Here is a 23,880-nt window from a genome sequence, read left to right on the forward strand (position 1 = left end):
TCATATAGCAGCAAAAGAAGGACAACTTGTTACCCCATGTGGGTCAAGAACCAACGGCTGTAATGTCCACATGCCTTACTACCATACCAGTTTTAGAAAAATTACCATCCGGGCCCAGGGAACCCATGACAATCTAAACCCTGGACAAATCAAATCTTATTGGCCAATATTGGAGAAGACTCCACTGATCTCTATAACGAAGGACTATCAGTATATACAACTTTACAGGGTTTGGTTGGAATTTGTGGTGAGTGCATAATGCATCCGTTTAGGTATATGCACTTCTTAAAATTTGGCCCATCTTACTTCACCACCTGTTGTACAGATTACCAGTTTAACTAAATGGGGGGCCAAAGTGCACAACCTCCAAGTCTTGTTCTCTATGACAGGTAGACATGGACATAATGTTCTGAACCAATTCATCACAACTCACTCTTTCCTCTTCTGTGACTTCTCCTTCTTGGCTACCTCAGTCACTGGCTTCCCCTTCTCATCCACCTCCGTCTCCGGCATCCGATCCGGCTGGTTCTTGCTGAGGAACATGACGTGTTGAGTTTCTCGGTCCATTCGTTCCAGATAGGCGTATACAGGTTCATGGACCTTCCTCTTGAACTTGGGGACTTTAATATCTGTCTGCAGCTCTTCATTGTCAGGACCTTGTTTCTTTGCTGAAAAGAACATAGCAGAATCTAGTTAAAAGATATTAATACATTGTTTCCCCATTTCTAATGTCTCCATCATTGAAGGAGCATTTCCACCCAAAACCTGACGTGAAGGCAAACGCTCCACCCAGGATGCTTCGCTATGGGCAACTCTGTAAGATACCTTCCATTCTGGAAAATATGAAAGACGACATGTAATACCATATTTCACCTGAGGTGGTGCCATTTGCCAGGGGACCCAGGATCCCAGACCTGCAACCATCAACAGATTGCTGCAACAGACCAAAACTAAAAAGACACCCATTTAACATATTTAGTAATTTTTATCCATGGTCTGATGATGCCACATCATGGCAACAATGACTACTAGCAGCAGGTGCAGCGCCCTTAGAGCTTGTCACATATAACTAAACTACAACTCTTTACAATTATGAAAATAAAACTTTGAAATTAAGCTGTTTATTGGGAATCCTACTGATGAGACTACCCCAGCAAAATCAACTAATCTATGGCAGTATCCAGGAGCAAGTGTTCACTTTTTCCTGCAGCGCCACAACAGGGAAAATGAAGAATTACACAGTTCTAATTAAAAACAATGAGCTCTTCATGAAATAAAGGCCCATCCCGAGTCCTCCACAGTGAGGACAGCTCTTGGCAATAGACGAGGGTCCTGAAAGTAGACTTCCCTCTATTAAATCTTATTCTCTAAAATGGGGATTTTTTTTTTTTAAAGTCCTTGACGATTAACCCTATATCCCCCACCTGGCCTTTTCTTTTTTTTCTTTGGATTGTTCATCTCCATGCGGCTCCTCATGATCTCTCGAAGCTTGAAGGGGATCTCCTGGGTATCCAGGTCTTTTGGCTTACTATTTGTTTTCTTCTTCTCATGTCTAAATAGAGATACATTGGAGCATTATAAAGTACAAATTCATTATATACATATAAACTCAAGGGAAGGGAAGAAAAAAAAGACTTACGGTAGCTGTCCAATTTGTCACTGTCGGTCTTTGTTTACTCTGCTATGGTGATGATGTGCGGTACAATCACGTGACCATTGCAGCCAATCACTGGCCTCTGCTGTCTCGTGCTGTACAGTGATTGATTGTAGCGAATACGTGAAAATACAACACATCACAGTAAACAAAAGACCGGCACGGACAAGTGGGGAAATTGAACAGGTGACTATTTTTTTAAGTTAATTTCCTCAAAGCCCAATTTTAAACTTAGCAGAACCACAGGATATTATTACCTTGCTACAGATGCATAAATGTTGCAACTTTCTGTTCATCTGAAACCATATTTAACCCCTTTGGGACCAAGGTATTATTAATTTGTGCCCTTTCGTTTTTCCTCCAAAACCCATAAGTTTTTTATATTCCCATCACCATAGCAACATGATTGTAAAAAGAGTTGCAGTTTTGAATGACAACAATAATCTTACCTTCATACCATGTGCTGAAAATGAGAAAAAAAAACTGAATTCAGCAAGAAATGAAAAAAAAAAAAAAAAACCTTGTAAAAAAAAAAAAATATATATATATAAATTGGTTATGCTGTCATTCTCTGACACCTTTAGTGTTTTGATTTCTGTGTCAATGGACCTGTGTGAGGGCTTTTTCTTGCATTTCACAGCACAGATTTACGGCCGCAGAGGTACAAAATGTCTGTTTTTTACATTTCATTTTGAAGTTGGAAAAATGGGTAAACTTAAATCTTTCATTTTTCAAATATTCTTAAAAGCAGTAGCTGATTTTCCCTCTTATGTTTTAGTCCCTATAGGAAGCCTGTACAACACGGCGCAACACTACAGGCTGGGCATTATAATAGGTCCAAGATGCCAGCGACAGGGGCCTTTGTTCAGCTGTTGGCTGACATGGGAACCTCTTGACATTGTGAGGGGGCCGTGGGCACGGGTACATGTACTCATTGGCAACCTAACCGTTTATATGCTGCCATCAGTTATCTAGATGGTTAAACAAGAGAATTGTGCTCTGATCTGCAACGTTTAGCCTCGGTCCCGGGGATCTAGCAGCTCTACTGCTGGTGTCTGCTGTGATCTGGGCTTTTCCATATCAGGAACTGCTGATAGATGAGGTTCAGGGCAAACTTATACAGTAATACCAAGAGTAGAAATTATAGGCGGAGCATGTCACCAGTTATAGAAAAAGGCAGAGGCCTGGGTTATTCTCATTTATCACATCTCAATAGTAAAAGCCTCCTCCAAAGAAACTGACACACAGGCACAAACCCTCACCGTTTCCCCTTTCCTTCTCCCGGACCTGGAGACTTTGCTGGTTTGATCTGTTGCCGCTTTCCCATCGCGCTGTCAGACCAGTAAACACACGTGGAGCGCACGAGACGGACAACTTCCGGCCACGGCGTTATACGTCACCACGAAACCGCAGCATTCTTTACTATTCATTGTCGGAACGCGTCGATGACGTCACGGATGCGCCATCTTTGAAACTGGAACTTGTTTTTTGGTCTAGTCATTTCCGTTTTTAGGTGTAGTGGAAGAGGGGGAGTGTGTTAGTGACTCACTGTGAATTAGAGCCCTAAAAAGAAGGGGAAGCGGGATCCATGGCCCAGACTGTGTCGGGAGGAGCGTTACTATGGTAACCATAAGGACTCATGGGTTGTGCCAACATTATGCCTTAGGCTGGTTTCACATTTGCGTTTTTTTGCGCTGGAAAAAAACGCATACGTGCGCATGCGTTTTTTCCCCTATATTTAACATGGGTGCGCATACCTGCGCGCTGGTAAGCGCACGTATGCGATTTTCATGCGCTGCGTTTTTTTGGGGTGTGCGTTTGTATTTTCCAGACGCAGCATGTTGCATTTTTTGGCCCTGCAAAAAAGCGCATGCGCACGTTTTGCGCTAAAAATGGCCATTATAGCCTATGGATGCGCATACATGCGCACTGGCATGCTCATGTATGCGTTTTTTTGCACATGCGTTTTTTTTTGTTAACCATGGAATTTAGGGGTTTGGGTTAGAGTTAGGGTTAGTTAAGGGGGTTTAGGGTCAGGGTTGGGGTTAGGGTCAGGGTTAGGGTTAAGTATGGTTTGGTTAAGGGTTAGGGTTAGGGTTAAGTATGGTTTGGTTAAGGGTTAGGGTCAGGGTTAAGGTTAAGTATGGTTTGGTTTAGGGTTAGGGTTAAGGTTAGTTAGGGTTTGGGTTAGGGTTAAGTATGGTTTGGTTAAGGGTTAGGGTCAGGGTTAGGGTTAAGTATGGTTTGGTTAAGGGTCAGGGTTAGGGTTAAGTATGGTTTGGTTAAGGGTTAGGGTCAGGGTTAGGGTTAAGGTTAGTTAGGGTTTGGGTTAGGGTTAAGTATGGTTTGGTTAAGGGTCAGGGTCAGGGTTAGGGTTAGTTAGGGTTTGGGTTAGGGTTAAGTATGGTTTGGTTAAGGGTTAGGGTCAGGGTTAGGGTTAGTAAAGTCATGGTTTGGGTTAGTGTGAGGGGCCACCTAATGTTGGAAAAAACCGCAAACGCGGTAAAAACGCACTAAAAACGCATACAAACGCATAAAAACGCTGCGTTTTTTTCATGCATGCTCATAAAAATGCTTGAAAAAAACGCAGCAGTTGTATGCTTTTGTATGCGTTTTTTCAATGCGTTTTTTTGCGGGAAAAACGCGCTGCAAAAAAAAGCAAGTGTGAAACTAGCCTTAGCCGTGTTCAGTAGGTTCTGTATATGTCATTTTATGGATGTCAAAGCCATACATATCAACCTGTGTTGTAGGCTTGTGTGCATATGACTGGACTGGTCACAATTCCCCATAACATTACCTTTATATAGTGCCAGTCACAGTGCCCCCATAACATTGACATTTCTGCCCCCATAACAGTGACAGCTACAGCTCCCCCATAACACAGAAATACAGGGTCCCTCCCCATAACAAGGACATACCCAGAGCACCCGTAAGTGATATTATTATTATGCATTTATATAGCGCCATTTATTCCATGGCGCTTTACATATGAAAAGGGGAAATATAGACAGGTATAGTAAACGTGTAAGACAAGGGACACACAAGTACAGAAGGAGAGAGGACCCTGCCCGCGAGGGCTCACAGCCTACAGGTAGAGTAGGTCATGCTGTGGCTCAGTAGACCGAGGATCATTGCAGGCTGTGGGCTTGTCGGAACAGGTGGGTCTTCAGGTTCTTCTTGAAGGTTTCCGTTGATGGTGAGATAGTGATAGCCACAAAGCCCCCATAACAGAGGCATACATGACAACAGCATAACAGTGACAGCCCTGCTTCATAACACGGGCATACACAGCACCCCCATAACACAGAAATACACAGTGCCCCTATAATACGGACATACATAACATCAGCATAATATGTACATACACAACGCTAGCATAACAGTGACAGTGCTACCTCATAACACGGGCATACATGGCGCCCCCATAACAGTGACAGCCCTGCCCCCAGTGACACTCCCATAACACAGACATACATCACATCAGCATAACACGGACATACACATTGCCCCCCATAAACACGGACATACACATCGCTGGCATAATAGTGACAGCCCTGCCCCATAACATGGACATTCACAGTGCCCCCATAAGTGATAGCCTTCTCCCATAACACTGACAGTCACAACACCTTATTAAACACACAGGGCACCCTCATAATAGGGGCAGCCAGTGCCCCCAGAACAGTGACAGCCACGCCGTCCCCATAACACGGCTGTAGTGCACTATAAGGGCTCATACTCACTTGCGAGAGACTCGCACGATTCTCATGTGAGTCTCGCGCATGAAAACCAGGCACTGCCACCGGAACTCGGACCGGAGCATGCAGCTGCATGTATTTCTATGCAGCCGCACGCTCCAGTCCCAGTGCAGCAGCAGTGCCAGGTTTTTATGCGAGAGACTCACACAAGAATCGTGATAGTCTCTCGCAAGTGAGTATGAGTCCTAACAGAGCTAGCCGCAATGTAGGTAGTGCTAAGTCCTATAACAAATGTTTGACACCTCATGGAATCATTAGGGAATTGTGGTCAGGTGTATTACTGTCCTCTTAGGTCTGTATCCATATTACGATGCTCATACGTGAAGAGCCAGTGATGCCAGCAGGGAGGAGGAGGTACGCAGGGCTCACGTATGGCTGTCACCGAATATGAATGTGGCTGGTGGATCAAACTCCTTCAAATATATTTGCTCATCTCTAGTAGCCATGTTACTGTTCACGTAATCACCCACTGCCCACAGCTTCTGTTGATCGACACCCATCAAATTACTTTATCACTGGTCCACGGGAGGAGATCTTCCAGAAATTCTTCACCCATGGAAGAGAGAGGAATCCTTGGACTTCTGTATGTAGGTTTGTTGTCCCTTGACACGCCGAGATCTGATCTTGGGGCCCAAATTTCTACATTGTTTCAACCTTTTAAAAAAACATTAGACCATATTATACCCCTCACCCTCCAGTCTGTTGTATCTTACAGCTGCTGACTAGCCTTCTACGAAGATTTCCTTCTTCTGCCTCCTCTGCCTCCATCTTACTCATTAGAGATGGAATGTTTTCTAGAAGATCCGTAAAAACCTATGATCAAGGTGTGGAGAACACAAACATTGTGCCCTCTGTGGACAGCAACCCCCTGAAGGACAAGAATTCATTTCCTGGAGATCCTCACCAGCTCATCGAGCCTGAACTTCCACCTCCTCCCACTCACTGTTGTATGAGCGGCTGCCATAACTGCGTGTGGATTGCATACGCTGAAGAACTTCTGGCGCTGTACAAAGATGGAGGGGAGAGAGCGCTGGCCGCCTTGGAGAGGCAGATAGACGATGAAAACATTAAGATGTTTATACAGATGGAGATAAGGTTCAGAATTCAGAGCAAAGCACATCCATAGGAACTATGGCCAGAGGAATGAACAGAACAGAGTATGGGAATAAGAATAAAACCTCTTCTCAGTAATTGACAAGTGTTATGGCCACCAGATCTGCCTCCTCTGTCACCTTGTGACTTCCTGTTGGATACTTATGACCACTTGGTATTCTCTCATGATCCTGAACACTCCCCTACTATTTTATGGAAAGTCTAAATGTTGACTTGTTGAGGCAGCCATTTTGTGGACTTAAAAGGGAGTTCAGACCTAAAGTTTATAGAATGTCCATATGACTAATGCCAAGGGCATAGCTGACAGATCTAGAAAACTGGTATTTGAGTTTAACATCCCATGGACAGGTGTTGCAAAATACCCGCAAAACACCACTTTAGGTTGTTTCTGTACCAAAGTTTGAGTACAATAAGTTTCCTGTGTATAATGTTTTAAAATATATTATTTATTATAATTGAAGACGTGTTTTGTGAATTTCTTTCTTTGTAGGGCAAACTAAGTGAACCTGAATATCAGCCAGTTTGTTTATGGCATGGTTACGTTAGACAGTTGTATGGAGTCTCGAATCGTCACCCAGTGGTAATAGCTTGGAAGGAACAACCTTTTTGCAGTGCCTGCATAAGCACGTGCCCACATAATCACAGCACCCCCATAATAGAAGCACTACATGCAGCAACAGTCACAATGACCCCGTAAGGCTGGGGTCACACTGCGTTAAGGCAGTCCGTTTAACGGATTGCGTTATAATGTGTAACGCAATCCGTTAATGGGGGTTAATGGCAGCGTTATCGGATGCATCGCCAACACATGCCATAATCTGCGTGCACTAGCGATGTGCCGTCATGCTGTGACGAATCCTCGGACGCAGGTCGAGGGTCCGTCACTGCTAGCGCAGATGAAGCATCTGCGCTAACGGTATAGCATAACGCGATCGCGCTATAGCGTTAACGCAGCCCGTCAACGCTATGCATTGAACGGGCTGCTTTTAACGCAGTATGAACCTGGCCTAAGAGAGTGAGCCAACCACAATGCCCACATCCAGAGTATCAGATACAGCTGCAATGCCCTCATAAAGAGCCAGTTGCAGCATTGGTCACAGTGCCCTCCTAACAGTGTGAGCTACAGGAACCTTATAATATTCGAAGGACTGTCCCGATCAGAGTCACCTTTTCAATGGTGGGATGGTTTTTGCTATTTTTCATCAAAAACAGTATTACTAAGAACTCTGTGTTATTTAATTGCACTTTTGCTTTTTACTTATTTAGTTACAGCAAAGTTTTTGCTCATTTTGTAGGTTTTGTATGTTTTATGGCTGATGTGAACATGCGTTTATGTGCTGCATGTATACCAACTCAAACCAAGCTCTATTTTTCTGTTTTTTCTTTGTATTCTGTGCAAGCTGGGGTTTGGCCTCCCTTTCCTTAGCTGGAAATTATATTTAAAAGCTTCCCCAGACTTGTGTCTACTTGTTGGCACCCGGTCGTTTTGTCTGCCCTTATTCACACAACTTTGACACATGGTAAGGTTTTTAATATTAGACAGAGTAGGACCGTCCCGATCAGAGTCACCTTGTCGACACTGGGATGGCTTTTATGCTAATTTTGATCAAAAATAGTATTACTAAGAACTCTGTGTTATTTAGATGCACTTTTGCATTTTTACTTATTTAGTTACAGCAGAGTTTTTGCTCATTTCGTTTCTTGTAGGTTTTGTATGTTTCATGGCTGATGTGAACATGTGTTTACAGTGGGGAAAAAAAGTATCCGTATTTAGTCAGCCACCAATTGTGCAAGTTCTCCCACTTAAAAAGGTGATAGAGGCCTGTAATTTACATCATAGATAGACCACAACTATGAGAGTGAAAATGAGAAAACAAATCCAGAGAATCACCGTGTCTGATTTGGCACGATTTATTTTTCAAATTATGGTGGAAAATAAGTATTTGGTCATTAACAAAAGTTCATCTCAGTATTTTGTTATATATCCTTTGTTAGCAATGACAGAGGTCAAATGTTTTCTGTAGGTCTTCACAAGGTTGGCACACACTGTTGGTGGTAAATTGGCCCATTCCTCCATGCAGATCTCCTCTAGAGCAGTGATGTTCTGGGCCCGTTGCTGGGCCACACGGACTTTCAAATCCCTCCAAAGGTTTTCTATGGGGTTGAGATCTGGAGACTAGCTTGGCCACTCCGTTGCCCTGGCGGTGTGCTTGAGATCATTATCATGCTGAAATACCCATCCCCGTTTCATCTTCAATACCCTTGCTGATGGAAGGAGGGTTACACTCAAAATCTCACGATACATGGCTCCATTCATTCCATCATGTACACGGATCAGTCGTCCTGGTCCCTTTGCAGAGAAACAGCCCCAAAGCATGATGTTGCCACCCCCATGCTTCACAGTAGGTATGGTGTTCTTTCGATGCAACTCAGCTTTCTGTCTCCTCCAAACACGACCAGTTTTGTTTCTACCAAAGAGTTCTACTTTGGTTTCATCAGACCATATGACATTCTCCCAATACTCTTCTGGATAATCCAAATGCTCTCTAGCAAACTTCAGACTGGCCCGGACATGTACTAGCTTAAGCAGGGAGACATGTCTGGCACTGCAGGATCTGAGTCCCTGGCGGCGTAGTGTGTTACTGATGGTAGCCTTTTTACAGTGGTCCCAGCTCTATGCAGGTCATTCACTAGGTTCCCCCTTGTGGTTCTGGGATTTTTGCTCACCGTTCTTGTGATCATTTTGACCCCACGGGGTGAGATCTTCCGTGGAGCCCCAGATTGAGGGAGATTATGAGTGGTCTTGTATGTCTTCTATTTTCTTATTATTGCTCCTTCAGTTGATTTCATCACACCGAGCTACTTGCCTATTGCAGATTCAGTCTTCCCTGCCTGGTTCAGGGCTATAATTTTGTTTCTGGTGTCCTTCGACAGCTCTTTGGTCATCATCATAGTGGAGTTTGGAGTGTGACTGTTTGAGGTTGTGGACAGGTGTCTTTTATACTGATAAGTTCAAGCAGGTGCCATTATTACAGGTAATCAGCAGAGGACAGAGGAGCCTCTTAAAGCAGAAGTTACAGGTCTGTGAGAGCCAGAAATCTTGCATGTTTTAGGTGACCAAATACTTAGTTTTCCACCATAATTTGAAAAATAAATCTTGCCAAATCAGACAAGGCGATTTTCTGGATTTGTTTTTGCATTTTGACGCTCATAATTGTCGTCTACCTATGGTGTCAATTATAGGCCTCTCTCATCTATTTAAGTGGGAGAACTTGTACGATTGGTGGCTGATTAAATACTTTTTTCCCACATAAAAAAAGCCAAGCACAGCACTGCATACCATGCAGTCAGTTACAAGGTCCACCTAAATGACCAAACTACCGAGCCCATGTAACCAGAGCCAGCCACAGCCCCCTGTAGTGATTCATGCTCTTAGGCATAGGTAGTGTTCAAACAGGCAATAGTTTCTTGGTTCAAAATAATGTGACGTTTATTTCCACTGGTTGCACAGTACCAAACAGAACCATAAAACACAAAATCCCTGGACAGGGCCAGGCACTATCTAATCAAAATAGACTCTGGCTACTCACACACAGCTGAGTTAGTCCCAGTCTTGTAAAAACACAATGGCTATTGTCCATAGCAACCATTGATACTTTCAGATTCTGGCTTGTCCCTCTCTATTGCTTCAACACAATCCACTCTGCTCAGCTTCCCCAACTGACTAAGGTGAACACCTAGCCAGAGTATGTGCAGAGACAGGCAGGTGCACCTAATCAGAGCCTTTAGTGCTCGAATTTAATCGTTGACTTCCTGGCTTTGCTACATATACCCTCCCCTTTGCCCAAAGTCAGGGACTGGGCATTATCTGCCAACGAAAACAAGACCGTGAGCTGGACTTTTTTCTATTTGACTATCTGCCAACACATAGAGCCTACAGGGCTTTAAATTTACCAGAATGTGAAGCTCAAGCTTGATGACACAAGGGTGACCTAGTGCATCCACAAACCTGCTCCTATTTTTGAGTACTCATTTCCGGCCATGCTGTTTTTGAGGTGGTGACAAATTTGCTGCTACTTTGCCACCCACAATGGTGACTTCTGACTGGGTCCACAAGCAAGAGGTTTCAAGTGGGTCCCTATCCTTCCAGGGTTTTAGGGTAAGGAACTTGCTATCCACTGTGGGCACTAAAGAAAAGTACTCTGATCCCCAGGCATACGTTCTCACTCGAGCCGACTGGTTTTATCCCCTGAATTTTTTCCTCTTGGGTCACACCCAAATGTGCCAGAATCTCTGCCTTCAGTTTGCCAAACTCGTTGGACTCCTGCAGGGCAAGGTCATAGTACGCTTTCTGCGGTTCCCATTAAGATATGGAGCAAGAACCTTTGCAAATTGCTCTGTGGGCATTTTCTTCCTGTCTGCCAACTTCTCAAAGACAGGAATGTCATCCTCCATAGTCATTTTCTGCAAGGTTTCCTGTATGGTTTTGATCACTTTGCCTGGCAGATGGTGCCATCTCAATGGCCCGGACAGTTTCTGCCAGGAGAGACATCTGCTGCTGCAGTTCTAACTGCTGCTGCAACTCCCGTTGAGACTGTTGGATATGGAGTTTGTTGGTTTCTTGTTGGGTCTGCTGGATCTAAAAAGATCCTGCCAAGTGTTAAGACCCCCGATACCGATCTGTGACCTGCTAATTTGAATAGTTGCCTCCTGACTCTTCCACTGCATTTTCTGTTGGAAGAATCAGGAGGCCACCTTCTACATTGGAAGTTGTATAGTCCCGACAAAATCGTCCCAACCTTCCCAAGAAGAATTGGGCATGTTAAAATACCACATCCGCTCCTTTTGTTCTCCCAGTAGATAAACCCTTGAAGAGTGCATGCTTACATACAAGGAAATCTCATTATCTTCCAACACAATCTCCATTCTTCCCAAGACGTCTCTCTCTCCTCAACACTTATACATTCATCATCTAACCACCTCTTAAATGTCTCCTGGGTATCCCTCATCCTCTGGAATTCTGTACCCCAACCAGTTTGATTATTATCCACCAGGCTCAGAACTTTCAGACAGAACTTAAACTCATCTCTTCAAGAAAGCTTACCTCCTGCAATTACCCCACTGCCACCTCACCACCACGAAGTTGCTGCAACCCGCTAACCTACTGTCTACTTCCCCATTATGCTGTAGACCAGGAGTGGGGAACCTCAGGTCCGCAGGCCATTTACAGCCCACGATGACATTTACTCCGGCCCCCCGGGCGGATTTACACCCTCGCACCTCTCCAGTCCATCCTTAACTCTGCTGCCCGACTAATTCATCTCTCTCCTCGCTACTCCTCCGCTTCTCCCCTCTGCAAATCTCTTCACTGGCTTCCGTTCCCACAGCGTATCCAATTCAAATTACTAATACTGACCTACAAGGCCATCTATAACCTGTCTCCTCCATATATCTCTGAATTACTCTCCCGATATCTTCCCTCACGTAATCTCCGATCCTCCTTCTCTCCTCCACACTTATTCGCTCTTCACCCAACCGCCTCCAAGACTTCTCCCGAATAGCCCCCATCCTCTGGAATTCTTTGCCCCAACACGTCCGGCTATCAACCACACTCGGATCCTTCAGACAGAACCTGAAAACCCAGAACCTGAAAGCCTACAGCCTGCAATGACCCCGCTACCTCCTCACCACTACTGGAGCTACCTCCTCACCACTACTGGAGCTACCGCCTCACCATCACTGGAGCTGCTGCAACCCCCCAACCTACTGTCTCCTCCACCATCCTGTAGAACGTAAGCCCTAAAGGGCAGGGTCCTCTCTCCCCTCTATATCAGTCTGTGATTGTTAGTTTGTTTATTGTAAGTGATATCTGTAGTTTGTATGTAACCCCTTCTCATGTACAGCACCATGGAATCAATGGCGCTATTTAAATAAATAATAATTCACGGGAATCACAGTGCTTGGGCCAATAGTTGTGGTTTGATGACCGCAGGCCCTTTAATTTCTTCTTGCTCTGTGAGCATACGCACGAAGCATTCACTACTGAATGCTGAGGGTGTAATGAAAGATTACGTCCCGACACCAGTGCCAGCATCAGGGTGTACTTTGTGGGCAGAGTTATCGAGCGATTTGTACGGCCCCCGAAGGATGGTATAATTATCCAAATGGCCCTTGGCAGAAAAAAAGCTTCCTACCCCTGCTGTAGACTATAGACCTCTGAGGGCAGGGTCCCCTCCCCTCTGTTACAGTCTGTCAGTTTGTTCACTGTAATTTATATTTTGTATGTAACCCCTCCTCATGTATAGCACCATGAGATTAATGGTGCTCTAAAAATAAATAATAATGAAGATGGTATCTTTAGAGAGAGCAGTCAGCTTGACAAGCTTTTGGCTGACACCTGAGAAGTCTAGGTATGGAAACATTCACAAGGAAGGGTCATAGCTCTTCATGTCAGTTCACTATCCATGTCCCCAGATGGCTATCAGATTACCATGTGAGATAGAGAAGTGTAATCCTATTATTCTTGAGCCTAATAAATCCATGACCGCCAAAGGAAGGGCGGTTCAGAGTATTCCCGGAGTCAAGCACATGAAGGTGCTGACCACCAAATGCCAGATATTCTTGCATCTGGATATGTGAAAGCAGTTTTCATAAGGTAAGGAGATGGCAAGATCTTCAATTTAGTGGGAAGTTGTTGGATTTTAACTTCTCCAGAAATATTAGGCCCCAATAGGCCCTGGCCACCTGTTTCTTTAGTCTATGGCCATAGCTCTAAAAGACGTGTAATCCTTTTCCCGTGAGTTTCTTTACTGTTTTACTTTAAGTTGAAGTCCTTGGGAAAAGTTATTGTCCTATAGCCTCATGATGACATCCTTAACCAAGTTATGGGATTGTGTACATAAAATACAGTGAAATCTCTTTGGATGGCACTGAAAAATGACCTAGACTCTAGAGGGCTAGTATACATAGTGTATGATAGAAATCGGATTTAGATAAAGGTGTTTTTTAATTAGTTTAAGTGACAGTAAGACCCAAGTATTCATGTCTATGGTTCCCTCAGACATTACTAGCTGACTGATTTAGGAGCAATGTTTTTTTGTTGACTGCTCAATGTCATGGGCGTGTCAGGTGTGACAGACAGTCAGTCTGGATCCAGCTGTAGAAGGTCACTGCGCCTTGCTCTGCAGGCACATTCTGGATATTGCATCTCTGTTGTGGAGTGATATACTTCTCCCTCTAGGACCTAGCGGTGATCGCCACCTTCTGCTGCCGATTAACACACCCTTGCTGGAGGTTTAAATACCTTCAATCGCTTCAGTAAGGCACTGGTGATAGCTCTATTTACTTTTGTCTGTTGGAAGTGCTAGAAATCGACTAGTTTATTCTTGGAGTATCTTGGAGGATTGTTGTGAGCTCTCGTGTTGTCTCAAGCTAAGTGTATTCCCTCATTTGTAGTGGGAGCTGACTAGTGCTCACCACGTCCCCTCACTATCATGGGCCTATCTCTAGGGGCAGTCAGATTAGGTTCCTGCTCGGTGATAGGTGAGGAACCTATGTAGGGACATAAGGGCAGACAGGGTGTTGTCAGATCTGCCTAGGGGTCTCCACTCCCCCCTTTCCTAGTGTTTGGGCTCCTACACCATCTTCCCGTTATGCACCTAGCTTCTTCCTCACCCAACATGACACTTAAGTTTCTAATTGCATCTCCAATTCTTACCGATTTAACCCATGCTCATTGGAGCATACGTCTTGATGGAAAGATCTAGGGTACTGAAAACGTATAACTTTCAACCATCAAACAGGATATATTTCTTGACAAAAGCGTAATATTCCTATTAAACCCTACAAACCCCTAACCTTGACAATTCTACAATACCTAGGGTCCATGGCCTTACTGGTTCTACACCCTATGATATAGATTTTGGGACATAGTTAAGGGTAATACTTTACCATGGTCAGTAAATTTTCGGTAAATGTAGAAGAAAGTAGGAATTAGTCCTACCGGTAATGGTATTTCCAGGCGTCCATCATGACAACACCACCAGGAGGTTGTCCTTCTTATCCTTGATAGGGACAGGAACACAGAAGAGGTTAAATAGCCCCTCCCCACCAACCCCTTCAGTGATTTTCTAAGTACCACACCAGGATTGATGCAACGCAATTTTATTAAACTTCCTACCATACATGTTACCTCACATATCAGATAGGAAATCCAAGGGAGGGTATATAAGGGGTGCTGTCATGATGGATGCCTGGAAATACCATTACCGGTAGGACTAATTCCTACTTTCCAGGACGTCCCTCCTGACAGCACCACCAGGAGAATTACCAAATTGCTACAACTAGGGCGGGATTACAGCTTGCAAGACATTCCTCCCAAACGCTGTCTGAGGATTTGCCATAACATTCAACTTATAATGTCTGCAAAAGGTATTAAATTTAGACCAGGTTGCGGCCCTGCATATCTGGTCCATAGATGCTCCTGCGCTCTCTGCCCATGAGGCAGAAACTGCTCTTAGAGAATGGGTTCTAATGTTTTCTGGTGGAGTCTCTCCCGACGACACATATGCTGCACTGATAGTTGACTTCGACCATCTAGCCAGGGTAGCTTTTGATGCCTTCTTCCCCTTGTTTTTGCCTGCCATCTGGATGAAGAGGTTAGAGTCTACTCTTCAGCCTTTTGTAACCTCTAAGTATTGGAGGACGGCTCTTTTAACGTCCAAGTGGTGGAGAGAGCCGTAGTTATTGCCACTAGAAATAGGGCTTTAAATGTCATTGATTTTAAGGGGGCCTGTTCTAGCGGTTCATATGGGTCTTTGCGCAGCTCATTTAGGACCAAGCTAAGGCGGTATCGAGCTACGGATTGTGGGTCCCATCCGCTGAGTGGCTTTTATGAACCTCACTACCCATGGATGCTTGGCTAGGGGGAAGTCGAAGTATGAGCTTAAGGCTGCCACATGTACTTTGAGCGTACTAGGCCTTAGCCCTTTATCAAAGCCCGCCTGGCGAAAGTCTAGGATCTGCAGGATATCTGGACCCCAGATGACTGATACTGGCCCCTCACGTTGACAACAGAATTTCTTCCAGATTTTTCGGTATATATAACCGAGGTTACCGGTTTTCTACTATTCTGCATAGTAGCTATAACTAAGTTAGAGAGTCCTTTTGATTTTAGGATCTCCGCCTCAGAATCCAGGCCGATAGTTGTAGCATCTCGGGTTTCTGATGAACTAAGGGACCCTGGGTTAACAGGTCGCGTCTTGCTGGTAATAGTATCGGGTCTTCCTGTGCCATCCATTTTAGTAAGGACAACCAGCTTCTCCTGGGCCAGTAAGGAACAATCAATATTACTGATGCTCTGCTTTCCTGGATCTTTCTTAGGACCCTTGGTATAAGAGGGAGTGGCGGGAAGGCGTAAGCGAGCTCCATGTTCCATTCTTGGGTTAACGCGTCTACTCCTATTGGGTTGTCTGCCGGGTTGAGAGAAAAGAATCTCTTTGTTTTTGAGTTTTTTCTTGTGGCGAATAAGTCGACCTCTGGTGTCCCCCAATGTTGGCATAGCTGTGTGAAGACCTCCTCGCTTAGTGACCACTCTGATGACTGGAACTTCTCTCTGCTCAGGAAGTCGGCAACCTGATTTCTGGATCCCTTCAGATGGACTGCCGTAACTGAGGCTATTGTCTGTTCTGCCCAACCAAAGATCTCGTGCGCTAGGTCCTGAAGGTGACGGTATCAGGGTCCTCCCTGATGTTGAAGGAAGGCAACTGTAGTCGAGTTGTCCGAGAAGATCCTGACATTCTGACCCTTCAGTTCTTCTTGACATGTCTTTAGCGACTCCCAGACTGCCCTGAGCTCTCTAATTCGAGGACCGGTTACATACTGATGGTCCCCATGTCCCCTGGAGGTATCGACCTTCCATGTGAGCCCCCCAGCCTCTGAGACTGGCGTCGGTAGTGATGTTTGTACATGGCAACAGTCTCCAGGGTCTCCCTTATCCGAGATTTTGTGTGTTTGTCCACCAGGAAAGGAACTGCTTTCCTTCCTCGGAAAGTGTCATGTTCTTGTCTACAGGAAAGATGTATATCTTTGTACTGTGTTAGCCAGTAGATAGAAAAATATTCAGGATTGAGAGTCCTCAGTACTTGATACCTTTTAATGGCTAACTGAAAAGATGGTAACACATTGCAAGCTTTCGAGACTGCTCAGGTCTCTTCATCAGGCTAGACTAATACAAAATCTGAAGTCACATATTTATGCACAATACAGCCTAGAAAAAATGCAATAGATAGTTCTGCTTCACGTCACTTGTCTTATCTATTGCATTTTTTCTAGGCTGTATTGTGCATAAATATGTGACTTCAGATTTTGTATTAGTCTAGCCTGATGAAGAGACCTGAGTAGTCTCGAAAGCTTGCAATGTGTTACCATCTTTTCAGTTAGCCATTAAAAGGTATCAACTACTGAGGACTCTCAATCCTGAATAATGTTCTTGTCTAGCGATGTTTCCCTGCCGTCACAGATCGCTAAGAACTCTCTTCGCAGTATTCTTGAGTGGAACTGGCTCCATTGTACACTGGCGATACCTGAAGTCATGAGACCCAGGACTCTCATGGCTTTCCTTATGGAGATGTATTTGCATCTCTGGACCCACTGGACCTCTTGTGCGATTGCCGTCTGTTTGTGCAGAGGAAGGAAGAAACATGATTTCAGTATGACTCCAAGAAACATCTTTTCTCTTTCTGGTCTTAGGCTGGACTTCTTCCAATTTATTACCCACCCTAGGCTCTGTAGGACCGATATGGTGGATGTAAGGTCTTGCTCCTTCTGTTGTGGAGAATGTGCCACTAGCATCTGGTCGTCCAAGTATGGTATGATAAGGGTATTTCTTACCCTTAGATGGGCCATGATTTCTGATATGAGCTTTGTAAAGATCCGGGGCGCTGAGGCGAATCCGAATGGCAAGCAACGGAACTGGTAATGTTGTATTTTCCCGTGATCTTTTATGGCGAACCTGAGGAATTTTTGGTGAGATATTTGGATGGGCACATGATAGTAGGCACTTTTTAAATCTAGGGTGCACATGACCGAGTCCTTTTTTATTAATGGTATAACTGCTTTCAGAGATTCCATCTTGAATCTTTTGTAGGTCACCCACTGATTTAACGGCTTTAGATTTATTATGGTCCGGTATTCTCCTCCTGGTTTCTTTATGGAGAATAAAGTTGAGTAGTGACCCTTAAATCTCTGAGTATGGGGATCTCAGGTTACGGCCACTATCTCTATCAGTTCCTGTATGTCCTTTAACAGTCTTTGGTGGGTCACTTGAGACTGGGTCTGGGTTACACAGTATCTTCTGGGCGGTCGCTCGATGAACTCTATTCTGTAACCATCTGCGACCGTATTCCGAACCCACTGGTTTTGGGTAATATCCTTCCAGATGTTTTGGAAGTAACGGAGTCTCCCTCCTATCTTCCTGGCGTCATTCCCTAGTAGGTCTTGCCTTATGCTCTTGAGGAGAACTTCTCCCTCTTCCTCCTTTCGGGTAGCTCCACCTACCGAACTTCCCTTTTCCCCTATAGTCCTGTCTGGGATGGGAGCGGGTCCTCCGAAAAAAGGGCGTTTGTTTAGGCCTTTCCTCCGGAAAGCCCTTTTTGTCGGAAGCTTTCTCGAGCAGCTCATCTAATATGGGCCCGAAAACGTGGAGCCCAGAGAAGGATATAGAACACAGTTTGTTCTTTGACCGTCTCCTGTCCAGGATCTCAGCCACAGCGCCCGCCTTGCTGAATTAGATAAGGTATTATTTCTTGCGGCAAACCGGACTGATTCCGCCGAAGTGTCCGCCATGAAGTCAGTAGCCATTCTCAGGAGAGGTAATTTTAGGATCTCCTCTCTGGGGGATCTGTCTCTAATCTGATCCTCTAATTCCCCCACCCATAAGCTCATTGATCGGGCTACCGAGTTGGCTGCTATGTTAGCCTTCATAATGGCTGCTGTTATGAATGAGTCACCGAGGAGGAAAAACAAAAACAGAAAACCAGAGAGGTTGGTAACTAAGCGGATTGCAGACCCCTGATCCTATCCACACAACTAGCAGTAGCCATGGAGCGTACCTACAATGATCCTAGATGCCTCGTCACAGCCGGAGAACTAAATAAGCCTAAAGCAAAAAGGGAAATCTAAACTGCCCCAGAGTAGACCCCAAAGCAATAGACAGCCCCCAAACATGTATTGTCGGTGAGACAAGATGAAAACACAAACACAGATAGAAAAATAGGCTGAGCAAACGATGGGGCCCACACTAACTGGAAAGGACAGGAAAGGAAAGATGCTGTCTGCAATCACGCTCAAAACCTTGCCAAAAAATGTCCAGCACTTTCAGATAACAAAAACCCTGAAGTCGCTAGACTTCAATTCCCTATATCAGCACTCTGGTATATTCAGAAGACAGAGCAAAAAGAGACCAATCTGATCAGGGACAAAAAGCAAACTGGCATAAACAGAGACATAAGAATGGAAATTCAGCACAGCCCCAGCAGGGGCTGGCTGACCACAAAAACTGAGTAAACCAGACCAAATCTCATGTGAGAAAATAGCAGAGCACACTTAGCTTGAGAAGGCAGGAACAGAACTGGAAACGAGAACCTCAGGGCAGGAAAAATCACCAACACAAAATTAGGGAGTCGGCTGACTTAAATCCAGTCAGAGACTCCTGATGTCCACTCACAGTCCTCCTCCTCAGGTGGCAGGTCTCTGCCATTTAGATCAGCTTCATTACCTACTGTCACCACTAGAGAGAGCCCAGATGGAGAACTCACGACTCCTCTGTCAACACAGCCAGCTCCACCACCGTCACCAGAAGCCAGAGGTAAACCAGAAAATGTGTTCACAACAGTACCCCCCCTTGAGGAGGGGTCACCGAACCCTCATCCACGCCACCAGGCCGATCAGGATGGGCCCGGTGAAAAGCACGAACCAATCTATCGGCATGAATGTCAGAGGCAGAGACCCAAGAATTGTCCTCCTGGCCATAACCCTTCCACTTGACCAAATACTGGAGTCTCCGTCTAGCCAGACGAGAATCCAGTATTTTCTCTACCTCATATTCCACATTACCTTCAACCAACACAGGGTCAGGAGGTGCCACCATAGGAACCACTGGCTCAACAAACCTCTTCAAGAGACTTATGAAACACGTTATGGATCTTAAACGTAACTGGAAGAGCCAATCGAAAAGAAACCGGGTTAAGAATCTCCAAAATCCTATAAGGTCCAATAAATCTTGGCTTGAACTTTGGAGACGCAACCTTCATAGAGATTTTTTGACGACAACCAAACCATATCACCCACTTTAAACCGGGGACCAAAGATCTTATGCCGGTTGGAAAACTGCTGTGCCTTTTCTTGAGAGAGGGACAACTTATCCACCACTTGGTCCCAAATCTGCTGCATTCTCTCTACCACAGTGTCAACACCTGGGCAGGCTGAAGATTCCACTTGCCCTGAAGAAAATCGAAGATGAAACCCAAAGTTACAGAAAAAGGGCGACATCAATGTGGCAGAACTAGCTCTATTATTTAGGGCGAATTCGGCCAAGGGCAAAAATGAGACCCAATCATCCTGATCAGCAGATATAAAACATCTCAAATAGGACTCCAAAGTCTGGTTTGTTCTCTGTCTGCCCATTGGTCTGTGGGTGAAACGCAGAGGAGAAGGATAACTGAATTCCCAGCTAAGAACAAAAAGCTTTCCAAAATCTGGAGACAAACTGGACTCCTCTGTCCGACACAATGTTCTCAGGAATCCCATGCAACCGAACCACCTGTTGTAAAAACAAGGGCACCAACTCTGAGGAAGATGGCAGCTTTGGGAGTGGTACAAGATGGACCATCTTAGAAAATCTATCACAAATCACCCAGATAAGTCATTCTCAGAGACAGGACGACCAGAAATAAAATCCATTGAGATATGGGTCCATGGCCTCTTGGGCACCGGCAAGGGCATCAACAACCCACTAGAACGAGAACAGAGTTTAGACCGGGAACAAGTCCCACAAGACTGCACAAAATTCCTGACATCACTAGATAAGGCGGGCCACCAAAAAGACCGACTCACCAAATTTCTGGTACCAAAAATACCTGAATGACCAGCCAACGCGGAGCAATGAACTTCAGACATCACTCTCTTCCTCCACTGGTCAGGAACATACAATTTTCCCATAGGACAACGCTCAGGTTTGTCCTCCTGAAATTCCTCCAGGGCACGTCTCAAATCGGGCGAGATGGCAGAAAGAACTACCCTCTCACCTAGGATGGTAGTAGGTTTGGTCACAATAGGAGAATCAGCAAAGAAACTCCTAGAAAGGGCGTCTGCCTTAACATTCTTAGTGCCCGGAAGAAAGGATACCACAAAATCAAAACGCGTGAAAAACAAGGCCCACCTAGCCTGTCTAGGATTCAAGCGTTTGGCCGACTCCAGGTAAATCAAATTCTTGTGGTCAGTGAGGACCACAACTTGATGTCTAGCTCCCTCCAACCAATGTCTCCACTCCTCAAATACCCACTTCATGGCCAACAATTCCCGATTCCCCACATCATAGTTGCGTTCAGAAGGGGAGAACTTTCGGGAAAAGAACGCACAGGGATTCATTTTAGAAGTCACTGGATCTTTTTGGGACAAAACAGTTCCTGCACCAATCTCCGAAGCATCTACCTCTACCTGAAATGGAAGTGAGACATCAGGTTGCCGTAAAACCGGAGCAGAAGTGAACCTCCGCTTCAGCTCCTGAAATGCCAAAACAGCCTCTGGAGACCAATTCAGCACATCAGCGCCCTTCTTGGTCGGGATCAGTCAGTGGTTTGGCAATACCAGAAAAATTAGCTATAAATTTACGATAAAAATTAGCAAAACCCAAAAACTTCTGGAGAGCCTTCAAAGAAGTGGGCTGAACCCAATCATAAATGGCCTGTACCTTGGCCGGGTCCATTTCAATAGTTGACAAAATAAATCCCAAAAATGAAATCCTCTGTACACCAAAAAGGCATTTCGATCCCTTAACATACAGGGAATTCTCCCTCAAAATCCGGAACACAGTCCGAACATGTTCCACATGAGAATCCCAATCACTGGAAAAGATCAGAATATCATCCAAATAGATGATCAAAAACTAATCCACAAAGTCCTGGAAAATATCATTCATGAAGGATTGGAAGACAGAAGGGGGATTATGAGCCCAAAAGGTATCACCAGGTATTCAAAATGTCCCTCCGGAGTATTAAACGCCGTCTTCCATTCATCCCCATGCTTGATGCGAATAAGATTATACGCCCCCCTGAGGTCAAGTTTAGTAAACCAGCAGGCACCTTTAACTCTGGAGAATAAATCAGAAATCAGGGGTAACGGATACTGATATTTAACCGTAATCTTGTTAAGGGAATGATAGTCAATACAAGGCCTTAATGAACCATCTTTCTTAGCCACGAAAAAAAACCCAGCACCTAAGGGTGAAGAGGATGGTCTAATATGACCCTTCATCAACGACTCCTTAATATAAGATCGCATAGCCTCGTGTTCAGGTACAGATAAGTTGAAAAGCCGACCCTTGGGAAATTTACACCCAGGCCTCAACTCAATTGCACAGTCATAACTCCTATGAGGAGGCAGGTACGCAGACTTACTCTCACTAAATACATCATAAAAATCAGCCAAATAGTCAGGAACATCATGAGACTGGGGAAAGGTGGAGAAAACAGGAGTGTCACCAAGAGCACACCGACAGCCCCAACTCACCACAGACACAGATTTCCAATCCAAAACTGGATTATGGATTTGCAACCAGGGAAAACCCAGAACAACAGTATCATGCAAATTATGCAGTACTAAAAATCTACAACTTTCTTGGTGGTCTGGGGCGACCCGCATTATCACCTGGGTCCAAAACTGAGGTTTATTCTCCGCCAAAGGAGTAGCATCAATACCCCTCAAAGGAATAGGTGTCCGCAGAGGTATCATGGGAAAACCACAACGTTTAGCAAAATCCAAATCCATCAGATTCAAAGCCGCTCCTGAATCCACAAAAGCCTTGGCGGAAAATGTGGATAAGGAGCAGATCAGAGTAATTGCCAAAAGAAGCTTAGGTTGTACTCCACCCACAGCAAATGTGTGTGCAAAACGTTTCTCTCGTTTAGGGCAGACAGAAACAATATGAGAGGCATCTCCACAGAAAAAACACAGCTTATTACGCCTTCTATACTCCTGACGTTGCACCCTAGAAAAAACTATCACATTGCATAGGTTCAGACATTTGTTCAAAAGGTGGCAACACCTCTCGTGTAGTTTTACGTTCACGTAAACGCCGATCAACTTGAATGGCTAATTACATAGAATCATCAAGACCAGAGGGAACAGGAAATCCCACCATAATATCTTTTACGGTTTCTGATAAACCCTTGCGAAAGAGAGCTGCCAAGGCACCATCATTCCATGTAGTAAGGACCGCCCACTTTCGGAATTTTTGACAGTATAACTCTGCAGAATCCTGACCCTGGTTCAATGCCAATAGGGCTTTCTCAGCTTAATCAATAGCATTAGGTTCATCATAAAACAACCCCAAGGCTTGAAAAAATGCATCCACATTAGGCAGAATAGGATTTTCAGGTGTCAAAGAAAACGCCCAATCCTGGGGATCGCCGCGCAGCAAGGAGATGATAATTTTAACCTGCTGCGCAGAGCTCCCCGATGAGTTAGGCTTCAAGGCAAGAAATAATTTACAATTATTCTTAAAATTCAAAAATTTAGACCGATCCCCAGAAAACACATCATGAGTAGGGATTTTTGGTTCAACAGCATGTGATTGAGCGAGATAGGCGGAAATTCCCCGCACTTCAGCAGTGAGCTGCTCCACACGATCAGACAATTGCTTAATCTCCATTAAGGAAAAAATCCTCCTACGGCCCCAGAGAAAAAGAGGAAAAAATACATATAAAAAAAAAATTCTGACACTTTTTTTTTTACTATTTTTTTTCCTGCTTTTGAGTACCCTAGAATCTGCGGTATTGCTGGTGATTCTGTTATGAATGAGTCACCGAGGAGGAAAAATAAAAAACTAAGCCACAGAAAACCAGAGAGGTTGGTAACTAAGCGGATTGCAGACCCCTGATCCTATCCACACAACTAGCAGTAGCCGTGGAGCGTACCTACGAAGATCCTAGACGCCTCGTCATAGCCGGAGAACTAAATAAGCCTAAAGCAAGAAAAGGGGAAATCTAAACTGCCCCAGAGCAGACCCCAAAGCAATAGACAGCCCCCATACATGTATTGTCGGTGAGACAAGATGAAAACACAAACACAGATAGAAAA

General features: G+C 44.7%; 2 protein-coding genes across 6 annotated transcripts in view; one reads left to right on the forward strand and one right to left on the reverse strand.

The window, feature by feature from the left end:
* Positions 1 to 23,880, reverse strand: part of CCDC137 (coiled-coil domain containing 137) — a 72,919-nt gene that overhangs the window by 1,044 nt on the left and 47,995 nt on the right. For 3 of the 4 annotated variants that reach the window (XM_073560491.1, XM_073560483.1, XM_073560474.1), the window contains exons 3-4: positions 1,425 to 1,552; positions 434 to 668 (exon numbers count right to left, since the gene is read on the reverse strand). In XM_073560491.1, the coding sequence (XP_073416592.1) occupies positions 434 to 668; positions 1,425 to 1,552 (363 nt within the window). Of the gene's footprint in view, positions 1 to 433; positions 669 to 1,424; positions 1,553 to 2,916; positions 3,134 to 23,880 lie in introns of those variants that run through there. The other variant, XM_073560498.1, reaches the window with a different exon arrangement.
* Positions 3,176 to 23,880, forward strand: part of PDE6G (phosphodiesterase 6G) — a 50,113-nt gene continuing 29,408 nt past the window's right edge. The window contains exon 1 of one of the 2 annotated variants that reach the window (XM_073560511.1): positions 3,176 to 3,277. The gene's annotated coding sequence lies outside the window, so the exon portion shown is untranslated. Of the gene's footprint in view, positions 3,278 to 13,093; positions 13,181 to 23,880 lie in introns of those variants that run through there. The other variant, XM_073560520.1, reaches the window with a different exon arrangement.

This window comes from Dendrobates tinctorius, unplaced genomic scaffold, assembly GCF_039654945.1.
Source record: "Dendrobates tinctorius isolate UK_male_01 unplaced genomic scaffold, ASM3965494v1 ptg000014l, whole genome shotgun sequence".
In the NCBI taxonomy this organism is placed as follows: Eukaryota; Metazoa; Chordata; class Amphibia; order Anura; family Dendrobatidae; genus Dendrobates; species Dendrobates tinctorius.